Source organism: Chinchilla lanigera, unplaced genomic scaffold (assembly GCF_000276665.1).
Source record: "Chinchilla lanigera isolate Chin_1 unplaced genomic scaffold, ChiLan1.0 scaffold00012, whole genome shotgun sequence".
In the NCBI taxonomy this organism is placed as follows: Eukaryota; Metazoa; Chordata; class Mammalia; order Rodentia; family Chinchillidae; genus Chinchilla; species Chinchilla lanigera.
In genome coordinates, this window is record NW_004955413.1 from 11,200,257 (window position 1) to 11,225,612 (window position 25,356).

Genomic DNA, 25,356 nt, shown 5'->3' on the forward strand with positions numbered 1-25,356 from the left:
CTCCGCTGACTCTGGACCTTTCTGGTTCTCAATGGCTGGAGTAAGAGTGACCTGTTGCATGGCATGTATTCTGAGGGGTTTCTCCATGTTTGAATGATTCACACACTTCCGTGGGTGGGCGTCTACAGCCGGTGCATGGTGGGCCAATTGTGTCATTGTTTCTCTGCGTCATGGTAGTTCTCAATTGAGCGGTGGCGGCCGGCCTGAGGGTCAGCGTGCAACAGCGCTCTCTGCCGCATGGCTCCCCGTGCACCTGGGCCCCTCCTTCCGGAGGCCTAAGAGGCAGGAAGCGGGCCGGTCTGAAGACCAGCGCTCTCCACCCATGGCTCCCTGTGCGCCTGTGCCCCTCCTTCTGGGGGCCTACGAGGCAGGAAGTGGGCCAGTCCAAAGACCAGTGTTCCCCGCCCGTGGCTCCCCGTGTGCCTGGGCCCCTCTTTCCGGGGGCCTATGAGGTCTGTCTTTTTTTTTTTTTTGAGACAGGATATCACTGTGTTGTCCAGGCTGGCCTTAAACTCACTGTGTAGCCAAAACTGGTCTTGAACTCACAGCAGTCCTTCTGCCTTAGTCTCCCATGTGCTAGGATTATAGGCATGTGCCAATATGCTTAGCTAGGAATGTGTTATTAAATGTCCCTGTGTTTGTAAAATTTCTGTCATTCCTTTTGCCATTGATTTATTTCAATGTGCTACCATTTTATAGTATAGATAGGATAATTTGGATTCTTTTGAATTTATGCAGGCTTTATGGGCTAGTATACATTCTGTTTGGGGAAAAGTTCCGTGTATTGCTAAGGAGAATGTGTGTTCTGTTGTTGGGTGAAACACTGTTAAGTTCATGTGTTTGAAGATGTGGGATCAACTCTGATATTTCTGTGTTTCTTTTTTAGTCTGCTTCGTCTGTCTGTTTGTGACAGTGGATTATTAAGATCTCCCACTATCAAGTGTGTCTAGTAGTGTTTTTTTGTGTGTGATGTTAGGTGCACCAGTGTTTAGTGCATATATATTTATAATTGTTATTTCTTTTGAATTTTTCCTTTAACTAATATGTATAGTGACCTTCTTTGCCTCTTGGGATCAGATTTGTGTTGAAATTCACTCTGTTTTCCATCCTTCCATTTTTAGTATATGAATTTCTTTTTGATTAAATGTGTTCCTTAAGTATACTGCTGGGTTTTGTTTGATCCATTCTGAAAATATGTGCCTTTTGATTGGTGAGTTGAGACCCTTCACATTGAAAGTTATTACTTATTCCTGTCATTGCATTATTTTTCTGGTATTGATTGTTTTTATCCTTAACCTTACGTTAGTCTTCTTCACATCATTTAGAAAGTATCGATCAATTTTACTTCCTTTGCTGTCTTGTTTTGTTTAAATTAAGGTATCTCTGAGTATGTCATGCTTGCATTGTCCTCAAAGTGCGACACTCTTTTTACATTGGTCACTTTTACTTTTCATGTATTCAGTAGAATTCTTTATATGCAGGATTTTTGTTTGGCATCTTTTCATGGAATATGTTTTTTCTGGTAAAGTTATTCATGTTTTGAATGGTTTTATTTAACTCTTCTAACTTTCAATTCTTCTCTAACCACATTTGTCAGTTTGTTTGTTAATTCCACCATCTATTTGGTTATGTCATTTTGAGCTTGCCAAGTTTCTTTGCTTTCTCTGTAATCATTTTGTAGAGCTCAGCAGTTGGTGTTTGATTTTTCTGTTGTTGCCCTTTGAATCTGCTTTTGGGAAGATGGGGATCTCCTGTTGCATCGTTTTTTTTCATGTTCATTTTTTGATGCTGAGGTTTGAAGTCATATAGTGCGAAGAGACTTGTTGGTATGAAGATCTGGTTAGTTGGGTTCTCTTTTCCAGTGAATTGATCTTGTCTCTATTTGTTAAGAAATACTGTCTACCACTTCACACTATTCAGTTTGATTGGGTTGAAGTCAGTTCTATGTTTTAGGAAGAGAATTCCTACTGGTTTTAACAGTATCCACAAATCCAACTGTATGTCATCATCAATGTTAAAACTTGTTTAATCAGTTTTGCCCTTTTATCACTGCCCCTTACAAACTAGCCCTGCCCATACTGGATCAGAGCAGCCCAGCCCAGACTAGACTGTACTGTTACAATAGTAGCATTTAGTCTGGGATGTGGAGAGAAGGAAAGGGGGAAAGGAAGGTGATAAGTCAGTAAGTGGAGACAGAGATAAGAGAAATGTCTGTAGTTGAAAAATAGGTCAGACTCTCTTGGAGGTATTTTTATAGTTGGAAGAGTTACTCAGACAGCTGCAAAGAAGAGGTGGGTAAGCAAGGCAGGGTGGCACACACCTGTAATTTTAACCATGAGGAGGCTGAGCCAAGAGAATTGATCATCTTGAGTTCCAGGCCAATCTGGGGTATATAGTGAGTTCAGGTCAGCCTGGACTACATAGTGATAACCTGGCTCAAAAAACAAAACAAAAACAAAAAACCAGTGTGTTATAATTAAGACAAAAATCAATGGCAAATTTATAATCTTAAATTTACTTTTAAAAAAACTGAAAAAGTAAAAATTCGCTGTATGTTCATCACCAGTGCTAGGACAAAATAACAATAAAAAACTAAACGTCAAATAAGGAAAGAATTAAATATAAATAAACTAGCCAAGCTTTAGAAAAGTAAAAATCCAGGGGAGAGCCTTTAAGAGAATGTTTTTATATTATAGCCTTGTATCAGTGAATCTATTTTATCTTAAAAGGAAGTAGAAAGCCTAGAATTTTGAGTAACTTTATTAAAATTACAGTCAGAGATCTATTTTTGAAGAAGTCATGGGGCCTAGAAAGCTTTGCCAGAATATTCTGACAAATCTTTAAAGAATAGGCAATTCATAACTCATGTAATAAACTGTTACAGAGACAGAGAAAAATGGGGCTTCTCTTTATAAAGCAGGTCCAACTGTGAAACTCCATAGGATAAAGAAATACATAGTAGTTTTATTTCCCAGTATGTGTCTTGCTGTGCATCCCAGGCCAGCCTTGAACTCACTATTTAGTTTAGGTTGACATCACACTCTCCGTTTTCAGCTTCAGTCTTCTGAGTGGTAGTGTTACAGGTATATGTCATCATGACCAGCCATTTCTCATTTTCATAATACGAATGGCCTTATAGTACATAGAAGAGATTCTTTGGAGGAACTCTTCCTTAGGCAGCTTCATGAACATACTCAGTTTACCTTAATCTTGAAAATGTACCATCTGTGCCTTAGTAAAAGACTGAAAAGAAATACCACTGCATATACACATAGTGATGTGATGTTCTTTTTCTTTCTGTTTTTCTGCCCTTTCCCCCATTTGTTTTAGATATATATTTGGGCAGAAGAGGTAATCAAGCAGTATATATAAGGGATACAGTAATTTCATTGACAAAATTTAGTATTAGCAAGGTAATTTCGAATTGTTAAGTATTAGTAGAATAATGTTTCAAAGACTAACATCTGAGCCTGCATCTGCAGTACTATTGAAAACAGTAATTAATAAAGCCTTTGCAGTGTTGACAGCAACAGGACACTAAGAAACATTCAGCCTATCTGGAAAAGAAACTGGATATAAATGATTTGATGTGTTATTCATTATTCAAGTAAGTTTTAGCAAGAGATCCTATGACTTACATGTATGCCTACTGTGTAATTCATGGTAAGAAAATTAAGTATGTTTATAACATTTTGAAAAAAAAAACAGGATTGTTTACTCTGAGATGTACTGGTGTTGAGCAGCTCTCCACAGCTGTGGACATAAAAAGAAGTTTAACTGAGAGTATTTTCATCTGGCCATTTAATTCACGGGTTACTATAGTTTTGATGTAGTTTTCTGTATTTTCCAAATACATATTTTGCACCCAGTTTGCCTTATTTTCTTTGTTTTTCCCTATCTTCTAAGAAATCCCATTTTTGTAATTTTCTTGTTATGTGTGCGTGTATTCTTTCTAATGCTGTACTGACACTTGATTTCCGTGTCACTTTGGTTTCCTTTCAGGCCAAGATAGCCAGGTTAACCAAACGTTTTGGAGCAGCCAAAGAAGATCTTAAGAAAAGACAAGAGGTAAGAATTGATAGTCTTCTATAATTAATATTTATCTCTAAATGGTAATCTTAGGAAATGCTAATTTGACCTGGGCTTTCATTTATTGGGAGGTTTTCATCAGTTGTTAAATCTTATTAAAGTTTTTTTCAGATATTTTTGTCTTCATGATTCATGTTTGGTGGATGTGGTGTTACAGATTTACTTGTTTTAGATTGTCTGGCGTATAATTGTTTCTTACAGTCCTTTCATTTCTTTGGCATCAGATCTAATGTCTTCCCTTTCACTTGAGATTTCAGTTAATTGAATAATCTGTGTTAGTCTAGTTAAGGGTTTGCCAATTTTGATTTTCTTTTCAAAAACTCTTAGTTTCATTGGTTTTTTTTTTTTTTTTTCTACTTTGTTTCATTTATTTCTGTTGTAATCTTTGCTGTTTCTTGCTGATCACTTCAGGTTTATTGAGATGTAAATTTCGATGTTTTGTTTGATACTTGCTTCCCTCCCTCCATATTTTACAATCAGTTTGCCTTATTTTCTTTGTTCTTCACTATCTTCTGAGAGATCCCATTTTTGTGGTTTTCTTGTTATATATGCGTGTATTCTTTCTAATGCCACACTAACACTTGATTTCCTTTCTTCCTTCCTTCTTTATAGCATTAGGGATTAAACCTAGGGCATATGCACTACCACTGAGCTACATCCCCTAAACTTAGGCTTTCATCAGAGATCTTTCTTTTTGTGTTTACTGATATAAGCTGTTCTCTTAGTACTGGTTTCACTTATATAAGTCCTGGCATATTGTGTTTTTATTTCTCTTAAAGGTATTTTCTGATTTCCCATGTGATTTCTTCTTAGACTCATTGACTTTTTTTGGTGCATTTGTCTTGTAAATTCTATGCTAGAATTAAAAATTATTTATGTACAAGTAGAGCAGTGATGCAGGATTCTCTTTATCTCTATTTACCTTTCTTAGAGAGATATGTCTTTTTGTATGTTTTTATACAATATAATCAGTTGTTATAAGTACTAAGACTTTCTTTATTCAGTATTTTTTTTATTATACCACAGATGTGTCCAACTCATGGGATGCAATTTGGACACATCTGCTAGACAGTTTTTCATTTCAGCTGTATTCTTTACCCTATGGTCTGGACATGGTTGGAGTGTGTCTCCCAAGGTTTAATGTTTTGAAATCTAATGCCCATTGTGTAGTATAAAGAGAATGTAAACAGTTGACTGTGGTTTCTAGAGATGCGGATTTTGGAAGGTGATTAGGATTACATAAATTCATTATGTGGAGGAGCCCATGGTTTTGAATCCTGCTGGCTGTATGAGAAGAGGGAAAGAGATTAGATATACACATGTACTATCTGGTCACATGATACCCTGATTCACTCTGTGACTCTGCTGTCAAGAAGCCATCACCAGGTGCAGTCCCTTGACTTTGGATGTTCAAAACTGTTAGCCAAAGTAAACCTGTGGTATTGAATTACTAGCAACAGAGAACAGATTAGTACACTTTCAGCTCCAGAATTTCTGTTTGATTTTTTTTTAAACTTTTTAGCTCTTACTCATTTTCCTAATTTTGCTAAGTTTTTAATGTTTTCTTTTGCCTCATTGGGCATCTTGATGAGAGCCATTTTGAGTTTTTTGTCATTTAATTCATAGTTGTTTTGTTTCTTTAATGTCAGTTTCTGGAGATTTATTTATTTTATAGTTCTCTGTTTCTTTCTATGTATTGGTATCTTTTGTTGAAATTTGGGTACTTATAAAAACAGCCGCTTCTCCCAGAGTTCCTGGGCCATGTACACAGGAAGGCTTTCATTAGTCAGCCTGGGTAGAAATTTTGTGGGCCCCTGAAACCTTTTTGGAGAGGAGTCTCTGGGGTTTGTTTTAATCTTCCATTTGAAGAAATTTGCCTGTTTTTCCTCTGGAGCTCCCTCTGGTATCAGTATTCAGTATTGCACTTGTCTGTGCTGTAGCAAGCTGTTAGGGTTGACAGTCCCCTTGGTGCCATCTACGTTAATTTAACCTTTCTAGTGCTGTAGCAAGCTGAAAGGTCTTTCCTTTAGTCTTGGAGGCTCCAAAGTATCAATGTATGCCACAATTATAGTCTGTATTCCAAACCAGGTGTCTGAGTTGGGTGAGATAAAAACTAGTGCTTTGACCATCCTGTCAAAAAATTGGATGCAAGTTCTATTCTTTTCTTTCCTTCTTGGTGAAGAAACCTTAATTTAGCCTTCAGTACTTGGAAGTTAATTGGGTGTGGTAGGTAAATGAACATACTTTCCTACTCATTCCACGGAGTCTCTTTTTGGTCTTTTTCTTGCCAAGGCTGCTACAATCCAAGGCTGCTACAATCTCTCATTTTTGGATGTCTCACAAAGGCGGCCTGGTCCTTGTCAAGTCACTGTCCCCATCAGAGTGTCTTGCAGCTTCCTGTTCTACCATATTGCAGATCTCACCATGCCAGATAATTTAAAGTCACTTAATGAAATGACCCCTTTCCATATTCAGAGCAGTTATGTTATTCTCTATGCCTTTTTCCTTTTTTTCCTCCTATGATTTAGATCTAGATTGTCCCTTAAAGGGTCATGTGTTCAGAGCCTGGGCTTTTGGAAGATGCTTGGATCTTGGAGGTGCTATAGCTGACTTGCGTTTAGTTTAGAAGGTGGGCCCTGGCTAGAAGAGGCTGGTTAGAAAGGGGCTTGACTTGGAAGGGTTTATCTCCCTCTCTGGCTCCTCCCTTTGCTCACTGCTTCCGGGCAGCATTTCCTCAACTATGCTCCTCTACTCTGCATGCTGCCTTGCAGCCTACTGACGCTGGATTTGAAACCGTGAGCCAAAATAAGCATATCCTTGTGTGTGTTATGTCAGCGACAGGAAAGAGACATCCCTGAAGTAGTCATTTCTTTTATCTTAACCACTTTGAATATAACTACTCAAAAACCTGCTCAGGTAAGAGTCTTTACCCCAAAGCCTTTAATTTTTTTTTTCCATCAGCACTACAAATTAGTTTATGCTTTTTCTGTTTGTGTCACAGTTTGTCTTGACAGGTTTTTAAATACCTTTATATAGCAGTTTATCTTAATTGAGTTTTGTCTCCTCTATACACATACATATCTAATACAACACTATACTGATAAGGTTATTTTATAAGAAGTAGTGAAATGTATTTGTTATTGAGGAGAGTAGTTAGTGGCATCCACTTCATGTAATCTTCAGTACTTATTGCCTCTGGCTTAGTATGTATTATTTTTATACTCGGTCTCAAGTGGACTTATTTATTCTCATTTTAAATAATAAATGATGATACTTTTATTAATGGTGAATGGTGGAATTCTAAACAATGATAATAAGTAGATGTTAGAATTCCATTTCTGTATTCCTTGACTGGGGAGAAAGGCTGAAATAAGTTCTATTGCTGCAACTTAGAATCATGACATCACTAACTGTAATTATTGAAGTCATGTAAGGGCAGGTAGAATTTTAAAAAACAAAATCTTAATAATGACTAATAATTTTTGATTTGTGACATTGGATATTGTTTATGTATTATTAAATTTCTAGTGCTATGTTTGCATGTGAGCCATTTTCACATTTTAGTTTTGTATAATCTTTACAAGAATATTGAATTATAGGAATTACTATATTCATCTTTTAAATAATAAGCAGTTGCCTTCAACAGTAAATAGTTCAGATGCAACTGATAAGTGACAATGGCAGGATTTCAAATTCTTGTCTCAACTTGTATTATTTTGCATGACATAATACAAGTAATAGATTGCATACTGCAAAAATCATTTGTAGCTCTTTTTTTTTTTTTTTTTTTTAAATTTCCACATAATTGGCTTTTATTTTTATATGGGTATTTCCTCTTCCCAGAATCCACCAAACCCACCTGTATCACCTGGAAAATCTGCAAATGATATCATCAGCAGTAATAATATGGCCTACAGGTGAGAATTACAATCTGTTTTTCTGGTTCTTAAATAATAGTAAGGTTCTGTTTGTCTTTCTTTGGTAGAAAAATCTTTTAACATATATATCTATATAGAGATACTGTTACGCAGAGTTGAGAATATTTCCTTTTTTTTGCTTTATTACATTGGTAATCTATGGGTATTCTGTCAATTTATTATAAGACTTTCATTGCTGCATAATTCTTTAACCTCACGTCATGAGTACTAGTCTCAAATAATTGATAAATGCTTTTTTCAGTTGTAAAAAGATTGTGTTATATTAGAACCTTCATTTGGTCTTCAGCTTAAATATTAATAATGTTAGAATATAAAAGAAAGACTGTTCCCTAATGCCATAGACCCCTGCACTTAGAAGTCTGCATGTCGTCTGTGCTTTTTTGTGTTTGCTCGTGGTTTAGGGTTGTAAAACCCAAATCTAGTCATTGCTTTTCTACTATAGGCCAGTGCATTTTCTACATATTGATAGTTTTCCCCAGAGTGGCATGTTCATTGATTATTTGTATGTGTATATTTCATAGAAATGCAAGCACAGTAAGACAGATGTTGGAGTCCAAAAGAAATGTAGGTGAGAGTGCACCACCATCTTTTCAAACTCCTGGGAATACAGGTAACATTTTTAACAGACAAATTTTTTTTCTTAGATATTAAGGCTTTGGATCTCTTACATTCTTTTGAGATTGAAATGGACTAGAAAACTGGGCTTATTGGTCTAAGTACAATATATTACTAAAAATTTGGGATCACAAGTATATATTAGAATATAGATATTAAAATTCTTGATTATTTCTCAAACTTTCTGGTCTCTAGATCCTTTCACAACCTTCAAAATTAAAAACCCCTATGTGCTTTTGTTTATGAGTTATACCACTTCATACTATCCATTTCAGTTAAAAAATTAAAAGGAAATTTATTCATTTAAGATTGCTAATAAACTTGTAAGGTGTAACAGACAACATTCTTTAGTGAAAAATAGCTATAATTTTCAAGATTAAAAATACCAAGAGGGTGGGGATTTAGCTCAGTGGTGCAGTGTTTGCCTGGCAAGCGTGAGGTCCTGAGTTTGATTCCTGGTGCCTTCCCCTACAAAAAAAAAATACCAGTGAAATACTGGCTTTCATGTTTATAAATCTCTGTTTTGCTTAAGATATTAGGACATTTAAAGACAGCTATAAATCTATGTCTATTTTCAGTCTTTTGCTTTTGTGGGGAGAGAAGAGAGGGACAGGGTCTTGGTTCGTGCTAGCTTCAAACTCATGATTCTCTTGCTTCTGCCTCCCAAGTCCTGGGATTACAGCTGCCACACCAGAGTTTGTTTCATTATTTTAATTTGGCTGACGTATATGAATAAAATTTAGCCTCATACAAAGTACTTTTCCTTGTGTCAGTTATCCTTTTTTGGCATGCAGCTGTGTTTTTTTTTTTATAGCACCTATTTTATACTGCCTATTTCTTTATGGAGTATTAAAAATGCTACACAAGTATTGAGATATAATAAAATTAATGGTTTTTATTGCTTCATTATGGATATTTTTAACTGAAATAGACTTTGTTTTTAGCTAAAAGCATAGGGTAATGAAGAATGTGGTGACAGTGTGGTACACTACACTACCTTGGTTTTTGTGTACCCTTTATTGTTTCATTTTCCAGAATTTCATTTACCTGTGGTGGTCAAATATTCAAGGATAAATTCCAAGAATAATTCATAAATGTCATTATGGTATATTGTTAAAATTGTTCTACATATTTATTATTTTCTACTATGCCTAGTTTATAAACTTAACTATATCATACATGTGTATATGCAGTCATGCATGGCATAATAGCATTTCATCAGCGATGAACTGTGTAACACAGTTGTTCCATAAAATTATAATTGAGCTGAAAATTCTCACCACTTGGTAAAGTTGTAGCTTTCGCAACATAGCTCAGCACATTACTCATGAGTTTTATGTTGATGTAAACAAATCTACAACACTGTCAGTTTATAACAGTATAGCACACGGAATTGTGTACAATACATAATACTGAATAACAAAATGTGTTACTAACTTATTTACTATAACTTTTATTGCTATTTAAAATGCATTCCATATTTTAAAAGTTTGCTATAAAATAGTTTGCTGTGTTATGCCAGCAGTAACCTCATAAATTTCATGTCTACTGTGTCTCTTGATCACTTCACATAAGTAAATTAACTTACATCATCTAGGTTTGTGTAAGTGTACTTTGTGATTGCACCACAATGAAATTGCTTAACTATGCATTTCATAGAGCATCTTTATCAAGCAACAAGTGAGTGTAGAGGAAAAGATACATGGTTTGTAGAGTTCCGTACTGTTTGTGTTCTTAGGCACCAACTCAGAGTCTTGGAAAGCGTCTCCTTACCACTCAAGGACTGTTGAAGTAAGGAGTCAGCAGTTCTCCTTACTGTTCCTTTTGCTTCGTCAGTAGAAATGTCCGTACAGTGATAACAGTTCTGACTTTGCAAACTCTCTGTAACAGTCTCAAGAAACCACAGGTGTTTGCCTGGACCATACTCCGCTCTAGTGTACCTGTGGTTTTAGAAAGAGTGTACATGAATGAAGAACAAATTTAGTTACATATATCCAACTGGTTTTTGAGAATGAACACAAGGAGTAGAATCATAATTGCTATAAATTGAAATTACTACAAATAGTCTACTCTCCCATTTTTTAATCCATCTGTAGTCTTCATAGTTATTTTCTGTATCATCTAATATCAAAAGATGTCAGTACAGGGATCCCCAACTTGTTCGTTCCTTTCGTAGTGAATTCAGTTAACTCAGTCCACGTACACATGTTTCACATGGTCCCAGTGATAAACTATGATGTCTAAGTTTATCTGCTACTCATTAATGGTCAAGACTCTTTCTAGAGTTCCTATTTATATTTATTTATTGCTCCTATTATAAGCCACTTATAATATTTTTAATGTTTCCAAAATATCTGTGCATTTTTATTTCATTGGTTTTTAGTGTTGTTTGTTGTTCCAGTTAGCTATTCTGAAGTGACTGTGGTAATTTGCAGAGACTGTTGCTGATACCGAGGTAGCAGTCCTCCATGTTACTGTTAAGTCATATCCCAGTCTCATAATATACATGTGTACATACAAAAATGTTTCTAAAAATTCAATTGTAAGAACTACCAGAATTTAAACCTAGGAAAATTCTCATTATGAAAGACTTTACTATATGTAACAATGAATTTGCATGTGTCATTATTGTAAGTCATAACTTATGGTAGCTATTTAAGACTTGTTTTTTCTTCTTTACAGTATCTTCAGCCAGTCTTGTCACTCCTCCAGCAGTTGTCACTAGTCAACCTAAACTGCAGAATCCAACAACCTCATGTGCTCAAACAGCAACACCTGTTCTTCCTGCACCCAATACAGCTACAGTAGTTGCAACTACTCAGGTGCCTACTGGAAATCCTCAACCTACAATTTCTTTACAACCTTTGCCAGTGATTTTGCATGTTCCTGTTGCAGTATCCTCCCAGCCTCAGCTCCTGCAGAGCCATCCAGGGACTTTAGTAACCAATCAGCCATCTGGCAATGTTGAGTTTATTTCTGTGCAAAGCCCACCTACAGTGAGTGGTCTTACCAAAAATCCAGTATCCTTGCCATCCTTGCCAAATCCTTCTAAACCAAACAACGTTCCTTCTGTGCCCAGTCCTAGTATTCAAAGGAACTCTCCAGCCGGTGCTGCACCATTAGGAACAACACTTGCTGTACAGGCTGTTCCGACAGCACACTCTATTGTGCAAGCCACAAGGACTTCTTTACCTACAGTGGGCCCATCAGGACTGTATAGCGCATCGAATACTCGAGGTCCTATACAGATGAAAATTCCAATTTCTGCTTTTAGTACTTCATCTTCTGTGGAACAAAATAGCACTACCACCCCAAGAATTGGTAAGTCATCATATTGGTTTAGTAGTAGAAATAAAAGTGTGTTAACGACTTTTACATAATTCAACTTTTTTTTTCAAAGTGGCTGGTATTATTGGAAGAACAAGGTAAATAGAATTTCCTTAAGATTATTTTTAGTAATTTTCTAGATACCTAAGAGAAATGATGTTTTTAAAGTTTGAAAGAGGTTTTTTTTTTAATTGAGACATATTTGTACATCTTTTATGGGATACATTATGATAATCTGATACATGTATGCACTGTATAATAATAAAACGGGAATAAGCAGTTTTATCTCTTCAAAGGTTAATTTTTTAAATTTAATTTTTATTTTTGTTTTACTGGGAATTGAACCCAGGGCCTTCATACTAAGCTGCGTCCCCACTCCACTTTTTTTTTTTTTTCTTTTTAAAGAGACAGGGTCTCACTAAATTGCCTAGGTTAGGCACATGCTTGCGATCCTCCTGCCTTAGCTTCCCAGAGCCCTGGTTACAGACATGCCCTCCCACATGGCTCACAGGTTAATCATATTTATGAACTAGAAATTTTATACTTTTCTAGTCATTTTGAAATATAGGTTGTTTTACACAATGTAATTACTCTTCTGTGCTATAGAAAATTAGAATTTCTCCTGTCTTACCTGTGTTTGATACCTGTTACTGAATTATGTCCCTCCTGCCTTTTGTCTTCCCAGTTTGAGAGGGGGTTTATTTTGAGTGAGAAATTTGCATTTTATTTTATCTTTTAGTTCTTCTCCTAATTTTTGTAAGTTTTTAATTTAGTTGTTATAGCAGCATTATGAGCTGTATTATAGGTTTGCTAGGGATCTCTAAATAAAATAAGTATATTTTAAGTTTTTTTTTTTTTTTGGATACCAGGATTCGAATTCAGGACCTTGTGCTTGCCAGGCAGGCATTTGTGCCACTGAGCTATATCCCTGGCCTGTATTTTAAGTCTCTAGTTGAGATACTATACACTTATAGGAGAACAATAAAAAGCACATATCTTTCCTACCCAGTGGGGGAAGTCTGTTGTGCATTCATTGCTCATATCTTCTAAATTTGAACAACTGAAAAATAGATTCTTCCACTTCTGATTTACTACAGAATATCTGATTTCTTGTTTTCTCCCTCACCATAGGATAGCTGAATGTTTGTGTTTTACGTAGAAGTAATGAAAAAAGGAGAGCCTGACTGTACCTGTATTTAAAATTGCAGAAGTCTGTTTCTTTTCCTAGAAAGTACACATTTTGTATGCATTCTTGAACTTATTTTTTTTTTTCGCTTCTCATTTCACATTTATTCCAGCTACTTTTAGAAAACCAAACAAGAGTGGGTGGTATCATGTATATAATGAAGTTCCTATAGTATTTTTCTTATTGATGTAATAAGTGACTATGAAATATAAGAAGCATTTTAACATACAAAATTTAAAAAATTTTTTTTTCTTTTTCTGCACTTTTGGGAATAGAACCCAGGGCCTCATACATGCTAGGCAATAAAATTACTTTTCAAGTAGACTTTAACACTCCTTATTTTTTATTTGTCATGTAATTAATGTGGTCACTCTATTTTCTCTCGTATAATGATGACATTTCACAGAATTGTCAAGAAACTAAATGAATAGTGATCAAAATTAATATTAGGCTAAAGCTGAATGTCACCCTCGTTAGTGAACATGTGGGGTAAATGTAAACACATTCTGTATGAAAATGCAGCTGCTATTAACAATGCTTATAATTGTTTGCGTAGCGCAGCAGCAGAGTTAGCATTAGCCGATTTCACATTACTCCACAGTCCCTGTTTCATGTTCGCAGCACACAGAGAGAGCCCTACTTTTAACTGAGACCAGAGGACAAAATTGTGGGGAGGACATTCTTCCATGCTTCTCCACTTTCTTTTTCTTTTAATTTTAGTGTTTTTTAGTGTGTCAAATGATTCATAATGGGCCTTGTTTTAAATTGATTCTGTAATTTGTCACCTTTATGAAGTTTTGAAGTGAAGTTCACAATGTTTTTAGTTCCTGATCTTCTGAGAAGGTGTAGTCCAAGATACAATACAATGTTTTCTTAAACGACCAGGGCCCATAAAGAAAGCAAACTCAGGAGAATATTTTCTTTGTATTATGAATGCCTGTCTCCTAACCACTTCTACAAATGCCAGATTTATAATTTCATCTGAATGGCCTCTGAAAATTTTTATGATCATTTGATAGCACAAGAAGAGTATCTTCCAGAAGTATTTAGTCAGTGCACTCTATTAATAGTAATGTGTCATTCTCTTACAAATTTATTTGCTATATATTATTAATAGTTTCTATAATGATTAATCTCATTGTGGCATTCTACTTTTGAAATAAATTTTTATGTTTTAATAAAGGCAAAAGATTTATATGATCTGAAGAGAAACCAGAGTATAAATTTTTATATTTTAGCATAGTACATTCATATATACATTAGATTACAGATCCTTATTTCAATTTCCATTTAAGTTACAGCTAAAAAATAAATTATTATATGGTAAATAAATTTAAATGACAATTTTATATTTTTATAATGTTATACTAAATTCTTATAAAAATATCTGTTCATTGATCATGCCTAATTTCATGGGTGCCATAAATGACATTAAAATAGGTGTTTGATATTTTTATTCTTCTAAAACCTAAGGTAACACACCATGGCAAACTTTTACTGAACATGAAAGTTGACACTTATCTCTGCATCCCTGTTGTGATAAATCCATTAGGTTATATAATTAAAATTTTCCAACTCCTGTGCTTACATAGGAGTTATTTACTTAAAGACTATTCTGTATAACTACATATATTTGTATATATTTTATTGTAATTGATTTATATTAAGGAATCTAAGTCAGTATTGTCTGTTTATAGTGAATGTCTTCCTTGGGCTGTTTTGGACATTTAGGACTCAAATTGTGGTTATTTTATTCATTCATGAAATACTGAGTTGCCTGTGTCGTTCTAAGGTTTTGTGGATACAGAGTAGTCTTGTACTTGCAGTCAAATAGGGAATTTGTCCATTGAGTAATTATAAGTGTGATGAATATTAAAACATGCTGTTTTCTTTGAGAAGATATGAGAGGACATGGGTGGTCTGGAAAGATATGAGCTAATGAACAAAAAGTGGGAAAGGAAGTTAATGGTTTTTTAAGGAGAGGGAGTTTGACATTTATGAATAGTGGCTGCAATGTAGAAAATGGTTTGGAAGGGATAAGAATGGAATTAGGGAAGAAACTTAGGAGGTACTTGCAGTGAACTAGATAAGAAGTAGTGGTATAAAAGTTTAAATTATTCAAAAGCCAGGATTGGCAATACTTGCTAATTTACTCACAAAGATTAAATGGTGAGAGAAATGTTAAAGATACTTAGGTTTCTTAGGCTGGGCATGGTGGTGCATGGCTGTAATCCCAGCGTGGGAGGCTGAGGCAGGAGGATCGCTGTGAGTTTGAGTACAGTCCAGATTACAATGCGAGTTCAAGGCGAGCCTGAACTGCATAGTGAAACCCTGTCTCCAAAAAAAGGATACTTAGGTTTCTTAAGACTTTGTTAAGTCTTAAGTGCTAACACCATTTACTAAGGTAGACTTAAAGGAAATCCTGATTTGGGGGAGAGTTACATAGAATTCATTTATAACTCAGATCTCACTAAAACTTCTCTTATTTCAAGAGTATATGAAAATAAGAATTTAAGCATAACTCCAACTTTAATTTCCTTTGAGTTCTTCAGTGACAAGAGTTGAATGAAGATTTTGCCTTCCATTTTTGTTCATACAGCAGTTACGCAGACCTACTGAGAGAATAGTACAGGTTTATACTCATCCTTTAAAATATTTGTATGAATATGATAAAAATGTAGTATTGGTTAAGAGTGACCTTTGTTACATGAAATAATTTTTGAAGGATAACAAGATAGTGATATGCCCCAATTAGGATTTTGAGTTACAATTTGAATTCACACCTCGACCAATTTTGCTAATTCATTGATTGATAAGTTGATGTTTTTCCTTTCTGAAGTCATCTAAGGTAGATACTATACTAGAAGAAGTGGAAAAAGATGTCATGAAACTGTAAAATGTTACATTAATTCAAAGAAAGGGTTATAATAATTGAAAATCTAATTATAAATATTGCTACAGTTTTGTAATTAACTTATTTGCCCTGAGACAAGTCAGAATCATGTTGAGTAACAGAACATTATTTTTTGAAAATGTATGTCTGACATTTTAGTAAGCAGACTAAATCTTAAGGAATTTTTGTATGAGAATATTACAGTAGAAAATAAAAACAAAGCTCCCTTATCTATTTTTCGTGTAAAGTCACTTTTTGTTTGAAAATCCCTTTCAAATCTAAAAGAGTATTTTTTTAACAGTGCATATAAAAGTTTTGGTATTATTGCTAGTATAGTTTAGTGAGAATACTCCAGCATGTAGGATCACTAACTTGGAACTAGTTTTCTGTTAAATAGTCTCTAGGAACTTTAAAGTCCAAAACACATGCTCATTCATATTAAATAATATAATTTTTTGAAAAATTAATATAGTCTTCCTACAGAAAGAATTTAAATGATTCAGAAAATTGTTAAGGGCTTTCTGTTTACTTTTGTTAGGATACCTCCTTTAACAGGTGGGTACTTATTCTATTTGATTTTTAAAATGTAGAATTATACATATATGTATTTATACATACATATATACACACACACACACACTATGGAAAGATGGTTTTATATTTGTTTAAACAAAAATGATTCCCTCTGTAGGTGTTTCGAAGATTTATAAATCGAAGGAATGCCTTATTTTGAACAAGAAAATTTTATCTCTTCCCTAGAGTATTTCAGCTAAACTCTTGATAGTGTAGTTAGCTATACTACCAAAGAGGAAAAGGCATATTTGATAAAATTTAATGATTTAATACTTTTCCCCACTACTCCTTTAAAAATTGGGGCAGAAATATATATGTTATTTTTTTTTTTTAAATGCTGTTCTGGAGTAACAATTTTTTTTTAACTACAAACAATACAAGTTAGTTAAAAATAAATAAATAAAAAGTAATCTGCAATTGAGCTGCTAAAAAATAGAAATTTTTCTCCAAAGGGGCATACTGTAGTATGGAAGGATTATGTTTTGTTTAGCCATTTTTCTCATGTTACAGCATGAACATTGCGTCTGTTTTAAATTATTTTCCCAAGGTATTCCTTAGGATAGAATTTAAATTGCTTGGGTCAATGAGTAGATGAAGATTTTTCTTCTGTATTGTAAATTTGCCGTTGTGAAAGATGCTGTTGCAGCGATCTGTGAGAGAATCCATTTACATACATTGACAGAAAAACAGTTGGAGTAAATTACCTAAATTATTGTATGTACAACAGCCTAACCTTTTATATAATGTAGATGGTTTTTTAAAATGGCTTTTTTTTTTCCTTCTCAGAAAACCAGACAAACAAACCAATAGATGCTTCTGTTAATAAGAAAGCAGCTGATAGCACAGCACAGGTAATGATTTTCCCTTTTACTTCAAAATAAAATTCTGATTAAGACCAAAGAATAACGGATTTTCGTCAGTAGTCTCTGCTACAATGAAAACTACTGTTTTTTTAAACAGCTGTCCAAACATGTTCTCACAGCTTCTCTTTAATGCTTGACAAGAGTTGAGTTTCTTTGCCTGTTATTTTTCTGAAATAATACTAGTTGATTATATTACTGATTGTTTGGATTCTATAATTGAAAGTTTATTTGCTTTCATATGTACTGGAAAGATTCAGTCTGCAGCACATAAACTTCTTCCAGGCCCTTGCTTTTGAGAGTATCTGTGTGGCCTACTCTCATGTTGCTCCACTCCTTCTGCCCACTCCCCATCATCATGTTAGTGTCCTCGAAGGTAGACTTTTGGGGAAGAAAGTTTTTATCTCTCTGATAGTTTATTATTAGCACTTGACCAATCTTGTTACTTTTTCATTAAATCTTAACTTCCCAATAATAGAGTAACTGCTGTTTTCTTGTGTTAACAGTATTCTTCCTAATTCTTCTATATTGCCTTAGGTGTAGTAGATTTATAATGAGGTTGTTAATATTTATTTTTTCCTTTCCTTTAATTGTTTAGAGAAACTCTAGTATTACTTCTAGTCTTGAGTATGTCAGGCACAAGTGAATGACATTTAAAAATAAGGGCATAATAATCATGACATTTTCCATTAAAATCATGACTTTTGGTCTAAAGCTAGATACATACACTACATTTGTAGATCAGTAAAAGCTTTTAAAATATGTTATCTTACAGACTGCAACCTTTGTGTGTAATATTAAAATTAGAGTTATGTAACATTGTATGAGGTATTTTTCTAGAAGAAGCATGATATCAAAAAGATACATACAGTGGTTATTTATTTGCTTATTTATATGATGTAGGGGTTCTTGCTATTTTGCCCAAACTGGCCTTGAAGTCCTGGGGTCAAATGACCTTCTGCCACAGTCTGTTGAATAACTGGGACTGTAGGCACATACCAGGGTACTACGCAGATTTTATGTGTTTGCTTTTTCTGCCATTCTGGTGATCCAAACCAGTATTATAAGTGATTTTTAAGTGAAAATGTATAGGAAGTCTGATTTTACAAAGGAAACTTGAAATTAAACAAGAAATTTATAAATGTCTTTATTTCCTTCCTGATATTTATGTTCCTTCCTGATATTTTTGTTTTCTATTTTATTTTGCTTTTGACAAGCTAGGTGCAATTTTCAGCTTTTGAAAACAAGCGTTATAATGGCTGTAGTTTATCATTTTATAAGTAGTAGTGGTTCTTTCAGAGCTGTGTTCCCAGAGACCTGTAGCTATTTAAATTTAATTGAAAAAACATCATTGGTTAAAATAAATCTATTTTAACTTTAAAAGCCACATTTTGCTAATGACTATATTATTGGACAGCACAGTTATAGAATAGTTTCATCCTTGCAAAAAAGTTCTATTAAACTGCAGTTTGGAGTTTTCTACTGAAATTTATAGTGTATATACTAATACTGTACTATACAACATATACTTTACATACATAAAAATATATATATATACAGTCACTATTAAGTGACTATAAAAGCTTAATATACTTTTAATTGAAGAAAAAGTAAAAGTACAAAAATCTAATAGAGTGTAATAATACCAGGAATTTGTTCTAGAAAATCTAAAACATTGCCTATTACTCTATGCTTCAAAGCTTTTAGAATCTAAAACATTTAGCTTGTATTGTACTACATAACATAAGCACATACAAGTACTTTAACAAGGCAACTAACCTGTTAAAGTGAAGTGTCTAAAATAGTAAAGTTTCAGCTTTGAATGTATTTCAGTTAAGGGTGTGAATAATAAATATAACAAGAATTTATCATCTAATAAGCCATTAAGGAAAGTATGTATGTGCTTCCTGTTACAGGGTCACAGTTGCATTTTTTTGGGTGCAAATACAGTTTCTATATTAGTAACAGATACCTTCATTAATATGAGATTATTGGATTTTTGAAAATGTATTCTTTTTTTTTTTTGGTCTTTTTGAGACAGGGTTTTGCTATGCAGGTCAGACTGCCCTTGAACTCACTATGTAGCCCAAGCCATCCTTGAACTCTTGGCAATCCTTCTGCTTCAGCTCCCCAAGTGCTGGGATTACAGGTGTGCACCACCATGCCCTGACTAGATGTATTAATTCTTTTTTTTTTTTTTTTTTTAAGGTGTAGTAATTCTTGTTAACTTTTTACCTTGTATGCTTCTTAGCAGATAGGCACTCATGTGAAGCAGCCTGTAATTCTTGAGCTGTCGCTTTCAAAATAACCTTTGGCTAACTCCTTTTTTTCTGTGCCAAATCTACTTGTACTTTATAACATTCTAAAAGTAGAGGAAATCTGAATGGCTATGAAATTATTTTTGGTTAGCCGTACCTAATTAGCTAATGAATACAGTGGTACCTGGGTACTTGAGGGGTACCAAATAAATTGTGTTGGCCAGATAGGGTAGCCAGTCACAAGGCACTAACAGGGACAAGTTCTAACTTGTGCATCCAGTGCCAGTACAGAATTTTCATACCAGAATGCATCAAGCACCAAATTTAAGGAGTTGCAAAGCAGTCCAGTACTGAGTTATTGAATGCATGCAGTCATTCATCCTCTGGTATTTGTGATGGATTGGTATCAGGATGCCCACAGATAGTAAAATCCATAAATGCTCCAGTCCCTTTTACAAAATGGCATAGTATATCTTTATGCTATTTATAGTACATAATATAATGTAAGTGATATTTAGACAGTAAGCTCTCCTGTGAAGATTTCTCCAAAGTCCTCTAAATAAGCATTTATTAATATATTTCATACAGTGAATTATTGTATATTGTATTCATACATATTTTTGTATAATGTGTTGTCAGCATATGTTGTAAGACTTTTATTTCCTTTTTGTCTTGCTGTCTATAGTTATAGTACAGCTTTTTAAGAAATCAAGATCACACATTTGCTAATTCACTAGAGAAGGACCCATAAAACCTGCTAGTGGATTATATTAATGGCTATGGTTTATCATAGCAAAAAAATAAATGTAGAGTGAGAACTATAGGAAGATATTTTGAGGAGTTAAGAGCTTTTTAAGTCTTCCTGTGTGTCTAAGCTCACACAGAATTTGCTTTGTCTCTCTGGCTTACTAACTACCGGGACGTTTGCAAAGGGTCTCTCTACCCAGAGAACTCTGATTTTCAGGGCCTGAGAGTTTTGGAAGACCTGGTCACATAGACACATTTTCTGTATAACTTGATTGTGGCATTGGAAACTCAAGACCTCAACAGTGAACCCTAGGTGTGCATCATCAATCATGATTGTGCTGTGCATTTCTGATCTGATAGTGGGGTGCAGTCCACTAACGTGTATATAAAAAAATTACTACTCATTAATTGACCTTCAGGAGGCCACATTTCTGTTAATTGGCTAAGCCCCAATTATGGTTCTAGGTTCCTGTGCAAGAGATGTGAAAAGAGTGTGCAATCAAGTCTTTTGTAATAATGCTTTCTACTTGTAATAGTAGTGCTTTCTACTTGTTGAAGTGTCCTTCTCTCGTCTCTTAAATATGTACTTGTTTATTTCACTACCAAAAAAACTAAAGAGCCACTCTTTCCTCTCTTGAAATTTCTTAGTGTTGTAATGAGACTGGTTATTTTGGGAATAAAATACAATTCTTAATGTTAAAAACTGTTTGATACAACTGATATTTTTGATGGCTTCAAACTGAGGGGTTCAATAATATGTGTAAATGTAGATATAAACATGTTATCTCTGATTAGATAAGTATTCTCAGATGTAATGTGTTGGCAGGAAGAAAAGATAAACATGTATATAGTAATTATATGTGTTTGTCAGTTTCCCCCTAGTGGCATAGAAATAATAAATTCTACAGTGAGATGTCATAGCTCTTGTTCTGTTACTTAATGGTGAGTGACTTCATACCTAAGTAACTTTTTACCTATAAAATGGATGTAATGCTAATACTTACCTCAAAAGATTATTATAAAAATTAGATATGTTAGTAAATATAAAGAGATGGTAAAAATGCAATCTGCTAAGAATGTTAACTATCATGTGTCTTTTTTTTTTTTTTTTTCTCCGGTACCGGGGAACCGAACTCACGACCTGCGCTTGCCAGGCAGGCACTTTGCCGCTGAGCTAAATCCCCAGCCCCTCATGTGTCTTAAAAATGCTCTTAATAATTGAAATAATTACCAGTTGCAACCCCTCCCCCTTGGGTGGTACTGGGGATTGAACCCAGGACCCTCACTTTGGGCTATGTTCCCAGCCCTTTTATAATTTTCTAATTTTGTGACACGGTCTCATGAAGTTGCCCAGGCTGAGGTCTAACTTGAATCCTCCTGCCTCAGCCTCCCAGAGTGCTGGTATTACAGGCATGGGCCACCAGGCCTGGTCTACCAGTTGTATTTCTAAAAAGAAAATCTAGCCAGGAAACTTGCCTGTAGTATGGGATAGTAGATAAGCTGTATCTTATCAGGTTACTATGAATAAAAATTGTAATTTAATAGCTTAGATCACTTATTATGTCTTTTTCTTATCCTGTGTAAGAATTTTATGTTACAAATTTTTCTGTGGACACTGCTTTAGCTGCATTCTGCACATATTTCTTCTTTTTTTATTAGTATATGTTTACAATATATAATAAATACATTCATTATGTGGAGTTGGTACATACACGTACCTCATCATGATCCTTTTTTTCCTCCCTTCCTTCCACCTGTCTCCTCCCATCTCTGTGATGTCTGTCTCCCTCTTTCACATCATCTTTTATTTTACTCCTAGATTATATGTACTTTGGGTTTCTCATATAAGACAAACCATGTAATAGTTAATCTTCTGTATCTCATTTATTTGACTTACAATTGTGGTCTCAGGATACATTCATTTTTGTACAAATGACTCTATACTTCTTTATGGCTGACACTTCATCATGCATATGTACTGCATTTTCTTTATCCAGTCATGCATTGAACATGCTTCCAAGAGTTAGTTATTATGAGTTGTGCTACTGTAAATATGGGTATGCACTTATAACTGTACTGTGATGGCTTTTAACTATTTGGGGAAGATACTTGGAAGAACTCTACTTTGAGCAGATGGAATTTCTGTTTTTTGATTTTCTTAGGAATCTCCATACTGATTTCCAAGGTGGTTGCACTAGTTAACATTTCCACCAACAATGTAGAAGGGTTCCTTTTTACCAAGTCTTATGAGCATTTTTTGTTTGTTTGTTTTGGACAGGATCTTGCTATGTATTCAGACTGGCCTTGAACTATGGTGCTCAGGCTGGCCTCGAACTCATGGCAGTCCTTCTGCCTCACGCTTCCTCACGTGCTGGGATGAATGTTTTTTTAGTTCTTGATGGTAGTCATTCTTTATGAGTTAAGATGGAATCTCAGTATTATTTGCATTTTTCTCTAGTGACCAAAGATACCAGATACTTTTTCATATACCCACTGGCATTTGTACTTTTTCTTTTGAGAAAGTATATTTAATTGACTATTTTTGAATGGGTTGTTTATTTTGGGTGGGTCCAGTGCTTTTAGGTTCTTTGTGTATTCTGTATATTAGTCCTGTCTGGGGAGTAGCTGGCAAAATTGTTTATTCTGCATGTGGTCTTTTCATTCTTTGCTATGCAGTTATTTAATCATAACAAATATGATCCCATTTGTTGATTGTTGATGTTACTTCTTAGACAGTTAGGTTTCTATTCAGAAAGTCCTTGCCTTTGCATATGCTTGTATCTTTGAGAGTTTTACTGCAAATTTTTATATGTCTCCTTTTCATGTAATTTAGTTCTTTGTTATTTCTTTTTGGGTCGTGGATTGCTTATATATGTCTTTTCAAATTTGGAGATTTTGCAAGTATCATTTTATAATTAATTTGTCATTTGATACTCTTGTGTTTAGGACATTATCCTCTGTATGATTTCATTAAGGACCTTAGACTTGTGTTATAAAGCTCAACATGTGTATCTTAGTGAATATATCATTACACTTGAAAACATTGTTTATCTTGCTCTTGGGTGTAATATTCTATAAATGTTAGAATAATGTAGTTGATCATGTCCTTTGGATCTTCTGTGTGTTTACTGGATTATGGCTTTTTGGTCTAATGTTTTTTTCTGCTATTGAGAGTGGTATATTAGGCTCCAACATGGCTGAATATGTCCCAGTTTTTCTTTCAGTTTCATCAGTTTTACTCCATAGGATTTGATGCTCTATTACAAGGTTTATGTTTTTCCATAATGTGTAATTTATAATCTTATGTCTTCCTAATACATTCACCCTTTCATTATTATAAGGTTTTGTCTTTTGTCTTCTAATAAGTCATGGCAGCCCTTCTCTGTTTACTGTATGCATGTTAACTTTTTTCAGACTTTTACTGTTAACCTATTTGTGTCTTTTTGTCTTTTTTGGACAGAGTTTGACTATGCAGTTTACGCTGACCTTGAACTCACTTTGTAGCCCAGGTTGGCCTCAAACTCACAGTGATCCTCTTGCCTCAGCCTCCTGAGTGCTGGGATTATAGACATGTGCCATCACATCTGGCTCTGTTTCTGTCTTTTTATTCAGAGTGAATCTTAGCAAGAAAGAAAATGTTGTCTCTTGAGTTTTTGTTTTGTTATTCCATCTGATGATCTTTACATTTTGATAGGAGTTGTTTAGTCCTTTTACAGTTAATATATCTATTGATATGGTTGTATTTAGGTCTGCTATTGTTTTTTTTTTTTTTTCCAATCTGGTATTTCTCTGTGGTGTCTTTCCCACTTTACTTCTTGTCCTCTTTTTAGGTATTTAAATTCTTCTTTTGGCTTTCTAGCTATGGGTTTTCATTTTTTAAAAAATGGGTTGCTGTAGAGTTCATTTTATTTCTTTTTTTATTTTATTTTTAGAGATAAAAGAACCAAAACATATTAACAAACATACAGACATAAACGAAACAACATAAAAACAATATAAACAATACAGAATCTCAGACAAGGTGGAAAGAAATTAACGGTGGTTGTTGCATTATATACTGTTGTCTTCATATTGGTTACTCAGATAAACAGACATGCAAGAATGATCAAACAATTAAATATCAACTGTTCCTTTCAGAAATTTATAGTACAATTATCCCTGCCATCATATATGTGTGTGTCTTCTTTATTTTCTCCTGTCTCTTAACCCAGTTGTTCTTTCCTTTTGAGCAGCTTCCTTCTATCTGTTGTACCTTTTAGATTTCATTTACTCTTTTAGGTTATTATACTAGGGAGACAATATGACATTGATACATGTGAGCCTTATTTATTTCACTTATTAGTATGGTCTCTAGTGGCAACCATTTTAAAAAGCCTCAAGTTTATCTTTCTTTATACCTGAATAATATTTCATTATATAAAAATACCACATCTTTTTTATCCATTCCTCAGTTGATGGGTATTGGGTTGTTTCCACCATTTAGCTATTACAAATTGCTCTCCTATAAACATGGGTGCACATATATTGTCATGGTATGATGTTTTTAGTTATTCTGGAAAAATGCCAAGAAGAGGATTAGCTGGTTTGAATTCCTCTAATCCTATTTTACTGAGGAATCTCCAGACTGACTTTTCCACAGTGGCTGCACCAGTCTCTACTCCCTCAACAGTGGAGAAGGGATCTTTTTTCACCACAGCCCCTCCAGCATTTGTTATTGCTTAATTTCTTGATGGTAGCCATTTTTTCTGGAGTAAGATGGAATCTCAGTGTTGTTTTTTTTTTTTTTTTTTTTTTTTTTTAAAGATAAAAGGAGGGAAACATTAACAGACATACAACATTTTACAACATATCACAAGCACAGTACAGACAA

At 34.3% G+C, this 25,356-nt stretch overlaps 1 protein-coding gene across 6 annotated transcripts in view; it reads left to right on the forward strand.

Moving 5' to 3' along the window:
- Atf7ip (activating transcription factor 7 interacting protein) overlaps nucleotides 1-25,356 on the forward strand; it is a 144,419-nt gene that overhangs the window by 82,888 nt on the left and 36,175 nt on the right. For all 6 annotated transcript variants that reach the window (XM_005378990.2, XM_005378989.2, XM_013511438.1 and 3 more), the window contains 5 exons: nucleotides 4,003-4,068; nucleotides 7,933-8,006; nucleotides 8,549-8,637; nucleotides 11,325-11,963; nucleotides 17,408-17,472. In XM_005378990.2, coding sequence (XP_005379047.1) covers nucleotides 4,003-4,068; nucleotides 7,933-8,006; nucleotides 8,549-8,637; nucleotides 11,325-11,963; nucleotides 17,408-17,472 — 933 coding nt within the window. The remainder of the gene's footprint in view (nucleotides 1-4,002; nucleotides 4,069-7,932; nucleotides 8,007-8,548; nucleotides 8,638-11,324; nucleotides 11,964-17,407; nucleotides 17,473-25,356) is intronic.